This window comes from Pithys albifrons, chromosome 7 (genome assembly GCF_047495875.1).
Source record: "Pithys albifrons albifrons isolate INPA30051 chromosome 7, PitAlb_v1, whole genome shotgun sequence".
Lineage (NCBI taxonomy): Eukaryota > Metazoa > Chordata > Aves > Passeriformes > Thamnophilidae > Pithys > Pithys albifrons.
In genome coordinates this window covers 30,060,402-30,064,986 of record NC_092464.1, presented here as the reverse complement: position 1 = coordinate 30,064,986, position 4,585 = coordinate 30,060,402, and the positions used below count along the sequence as shown (strand labels likewise).

At 42.5% G+C, this 4,585-nt stretch overlaps 1 protein-coding gene across 1 annotated transcript; it reads left to right on the top strand.

Moving 5' to 3' along the window:
* Positions 1–261: 261 nt before the first annotated feature.
* On the top strand, positions 262–4,152 carry SOSTDC1 (sclerostin domain containing 1). The gene is made up of 2 exons (XM_071560104.1): positions 262–614; positions 2,833–4,152. The coding sequence occupies exons 1-2, from the start codon at positions 296–298 to the stop codon at positions 3,246–3,248; spliced, it is 735 nt and encodes a 244-aa protein (XP_071416205.1). The 5' UTR covers positions 262–295; the 3' UTR covers positions 3,249–4,152.
* Positions 4,153–4,585: the final 433 nt, after the last annotated feature.

Below are 4,585 nucleotides of genomic sequence, written 5' to 3'. Positions count from 1 at the left end.
TGACACCGTGTTAGTCACATCTCACAAAAGTGCTAGGCACACAGGACCATAGGGAATGGCAGGACAGAGTCGGTAGTCTCTAGGTCTCAGCTTGAATTCTGCTTTTTGGTGGTGCCTCAGAGTTTTCTGATACCCCCAAAAGCCCCAAATAGGAATTCTGCAATTAGTGTATCTAACTCCTCCTTTACTGCAGTCTTCTCTCCTATTGGTGAAAGGTCTTCGCAGCTCATGTAGGGATCCCACCCCTTTTGTGGGTTTTCATTCTGAAGCTATCCACAACTTTACACCTGAATGAATGCCAAACTTCTCTGAATATATAAAGGAAATCTTCAAGAGCAATTTCAGAGTTACCCAGAAGAAGCAGAAGGAAAAGCTTTCATCCAGCTCTGTCAGACAGACTAAATCAGCCATGCTTCTCCCTGCCATTCACTTCTATGGCTTTCTCCTGGCTTGCATCTTCACGAGAAGCTACTTGGCTTTCAAGAACGATGCCACAGAGATACTTTATTCACACGTTGTTAAACCCGCTGCAGCGAGCCCAGGCAGCAACAGCACGTTGAATCAAGCAAGGAATGGAGGGAGGCACTTCACTAGCACAGGATCCGACCGTAACAGTGAGTATCGCACCAGCGGCACTTCCAGCGCGTTCCGCAGCTCTGGGCGGCAGCTCCGCCCGGCCGGCCCCGGGAGCGGAAGCGGAGCCCCCGACCGCAGCAGCGCATCCCTCCGCAGCGCCCCAAGCCCCCTGGCCCGAGCGCGGCGCTCCAGCGAACCGGCGCCGGGGGGACGCCGGGGCACGGGGATGATGCTGGTGTCGGGCCGGGATCTGCCTCACCAGGCGGCCCCCGAGCCAACCACCCTCCCTTCCTCCCTCCCCGTGCTGGGGAGTCCTGTAGGACCGGCTCGCTCAGGCAGGTTACTTCCTGAGGAAGGTTCATCCAGGAATACCGTGTTCCATGGGTTATCCGGCAGGGAAGCGAGATAAAGCAAAAGGAGTGAGAGGCATTTCCAGAGCCCTTGTTTTCTTAACTCACCTTCCCATTACGGGCAGGGGAGGCGTCTGAGCTACTTTTCAAATGCAATCAAAGATTCTGAATTTTGTTCCCGCTCTGTTTAGTTTTACTTCCTGCTGTAGCGCCTAACCGCTTAACACCTCCAGCAAAAGTAAACAAATCAGCTCTAATTTGCCTATGATCTCTGCTCTAACTTGCCTTTTTACATTTAGTCTTTTCCTGCTGAGTTTTATGTATATATGTCAGATACGTGGGGATCTGGAGACCTGCTGACTTTCTCTGTTCCCTCCCCTGCCCACCTCCTTAAAATGAAAGAAATCCAAATAGAGAAACACACACACACACACACACCAACCCACAACAATTCGATAAAAACAGCGTCGAAAGTGAAGGCAACAAGTGACACCGATACCTTTCAGCTAAGCCAGGTGTGTCAGCTTCTATGAATGCTAAGGGTTTAAGGGCACAGGAAACATCTCATTACGAGATTACTGGAGCAGCCCAGTAGGTATTCATTGTCAAGGAGCTGTCACTGGCAAAAAACTGAACCCGGGAAGACGAAAAAATGGAAGAAGTGACAAACTCAGATCTGTGACCAGCTGCTTCCAGGTATATTCCTGAGTGCAGCTGCAGGAAGGTGAGCTTGAATCTTTTCTACAAGGCAACAGGAGACCAGTCCTGTCACTAGTCTCTGGGATCAGCCTGCAGATTTACAGTTCCTCTGCCTGCCCACCTTGAGACACAGGGGACAGGGTGAAGTAATCTTAATGCAGTGTGTCTGTTCAGAACTTGCTGCCAAAAATCCAAGTAGAAACAGAAGCAGCCAAGTAGCTGTGATATGTAGATGTACCTTCAAAGTCTTTTATGATTCACTCTGAAATGTTTCTAGTAATTACTTCTATTTTAAAAGCGTTAGTTAATTGCATTGTGTGTAGAATCTGTGCCGTAATTGTCCTTTAGAAAGAGGGAGAGCACAGCCAGTAAAGATTGCTTATTAAAATTAAGCACACTGTGGGCGTTTATTTCAAAGTGTAATTACTGAAATAAACAGTTGTGTTTATTGCAGGGTGCAGAGCCGCACATGTAGACGGGTACAAACATGCCTGTATGAGAAGCTCTGCATGTTGATTCTGTCAGTTGCCTGAGAGAATTTGCAGGATCCTCTATGTTACATGCAACATACAGACTACTACAGATACAAAGATAGTGTTATCTTAAGGGCAAAACGACCCCACTGAAATTGTTACTGCTAATGGTTCAAACTTCATAGGCAGAAATCATTTCCCGGTAACTTCAGCTGTTACCACCTCTGCAGTATCTGTGTTTGGAGCCAGAGTTCATGGGAGATGCAGTCCACTCTAACCATGGAATGAGAAAAAACACACTATTTGAAATTAATTTAGAAGCATATAAATCATTTCCAAAGCACTACTTTCCCCTTGCTAATGATCCAACGTAATTGTAAACATCACAGAGCAGATTCCCTAGACTGAGAACAAACAGGAAACATTTCTTTCCTCAGGGCATTTTTTCTCTTCTAAAAGGTATGTCCCTGAGAAGGATAGAGAATAAAATTGCCTCTTCTACCACAACTGCTGAAGTGCATTTCATTAGGATTTCTTTATGCTCTGGGATTACCCAGAGATACCATCGCAACTTGAGGCCCTTGTGTTGGGGGACTCAACAGTAAAGAGATGTCTTGTAAAGATTACAGTCTACTTTAAGTTCTGCAAAACATACCTGGTTAATGTGAAAATGACTGGCTAAGGAAATTGCTCCATTCTGAATCTCAGTGTTTATTGTTTTCTGCATTCTACAGATCGCGTTCAAGTTGGTTGTCGGGAACTGAGATCCACCAAGTACATTTCAGATGGCCAGTGCACCAGCATTAATCCCCTGAAGGAACTGGTGTGTGCTGGTGAATGCCTCCCTTTGCCACTGCTCCCCAACTGGATTGGAGGAGGTTATGGAACAAAGTACTGGAGCAGGCGGAGCTCGCAAGAGTGGAGATGTGTCAACGACAAAACTCGCATTCAGAGGATCCAGCTTCAGTGTCAAGATGGAAGTATAAGAACCTACAAAATAACTGTGGTCACAGCCTGCAAGTGCAAGCGATACACTAGGCAGCACAATGAGTCCAGCCACAACTTTGAGGGAACCTCTCAAGCAAAACCTATCCAGCACCACAAAGAGAGGAAAAGAGCCAGTAAATCCAGCAAACATAGCACAAGTTAGAAGTCAAACGTTCTCTCCTCTCTCATCTCCCTCTCCTTGTGCCAGAATTGAACTCACCTGTAACCATTTGCTTAACCCTTCTGACTGCTTAAAGACAAGTCTGCCATTGCTATGTTCTCAGTTGACACTACATGCTTAGTGCTTTGACCAAAATCAAAAGGGGCATTTTCAGCATATGGACACTTTGGGTGATTTTCCAAATGCTCAAGATGGGGAATAACACAAGCCTTCTAAACCCACATTATGAACTCTTACGTTTTCTCCAGCCATGGAGGCAAAGAAAATTTGCAGAGTATTCACTGAAGTCTATTTTGTAAAAAGATGCTTTGTTGTGTGTTTTCCTGAGTACAGTTATCACATCTATTGCCTTCTATATCATGTTTTATGAACTTCTGACAAAGGCTTAAAAATACAACACCTTGTATCTGCTTTCAGATTCATTCTAAAAAAATACTTTGCATGCTCACCTTTCTCTTATCTCAGTATACCAAAAATTAAAATATGCATGGCAGCAATCATAAAGTAAAGCTGAACAAACTATTTATTTGTTGTTGTAATTATTTAAGGAGCTTTTATGTGTGTTATTTCCCTTCAAAATTTCCTTATGTTTATAGCCTTTCTTATGTAGCAAAGTATTTTCCTATGATTTGTGGCTGGATTAGAACATAATGCTGTAGATAATGTAAAATAGATATTTTAGCATTCTTGGTATATATATTTTAATTTTGAACATTCATAGACTTAGGTGTTATGTTGAAGTAGCAACATAAAAATTGTATTTTTCATTCTGCACCCTGTATTATTTTTGTTTAAAAAGTGTGCAATCTAAAGAGAGATATGACTTCCTTTCAAATTCATTGGTTTCTTTTTTTTTTTTACAAAAATAAACACCACTAACAACCTGTATTGTCTGGCCATGTGTATGAAAATGCATACATTTTAATAAGTCACAGCATTTAATCTTAATAAGAGGGAGAACATTATTTGGTTTAAAAAAATCTATCCATGAAATTTAACATTAAAATAATGTTTCTGGATGTAAAAATCTTATATGACAGCTTAACAGATGGTGCTTAATTATGGTCTAAGCCAGGTTCTTATTTAACAGTTCTCAAGTTGTACATTTCAGAAGAAGTGTATATTTGGGAAGTTTTACAAGCTAGTGAAACACTACCACTTTTTTTCTTTTTTGTTAGTGATGACCAAGTCAAGGACCAATGGTGTAAATTACATATAGTAGAGTCCCTCACATTTATCCACAAATTCTTATGGAATGTATCAGAAAATACATAGTAATTAATCTACCTTTCAACACATAGTGTATGGATCACTTGTTC

What these genes read in the sequence shown, in the direction of transcription:
- SOSTDC1 (XM_071560104.1), top strand. Translation starts at nt 296, where the DNA reads ATGCCAAACTTCTCTGAATATATAAAGGAAATCTTCAAGAGCAATTTC. An exon ending in CACAGGATCCGACCGTAACA is followed by an intron (nt 615 to 2,832) that starts GTGAGTATCGCA and finishes TGCATTCTACAG; the next exon opens with ATCGCGTTCAAGTTGGTTGT.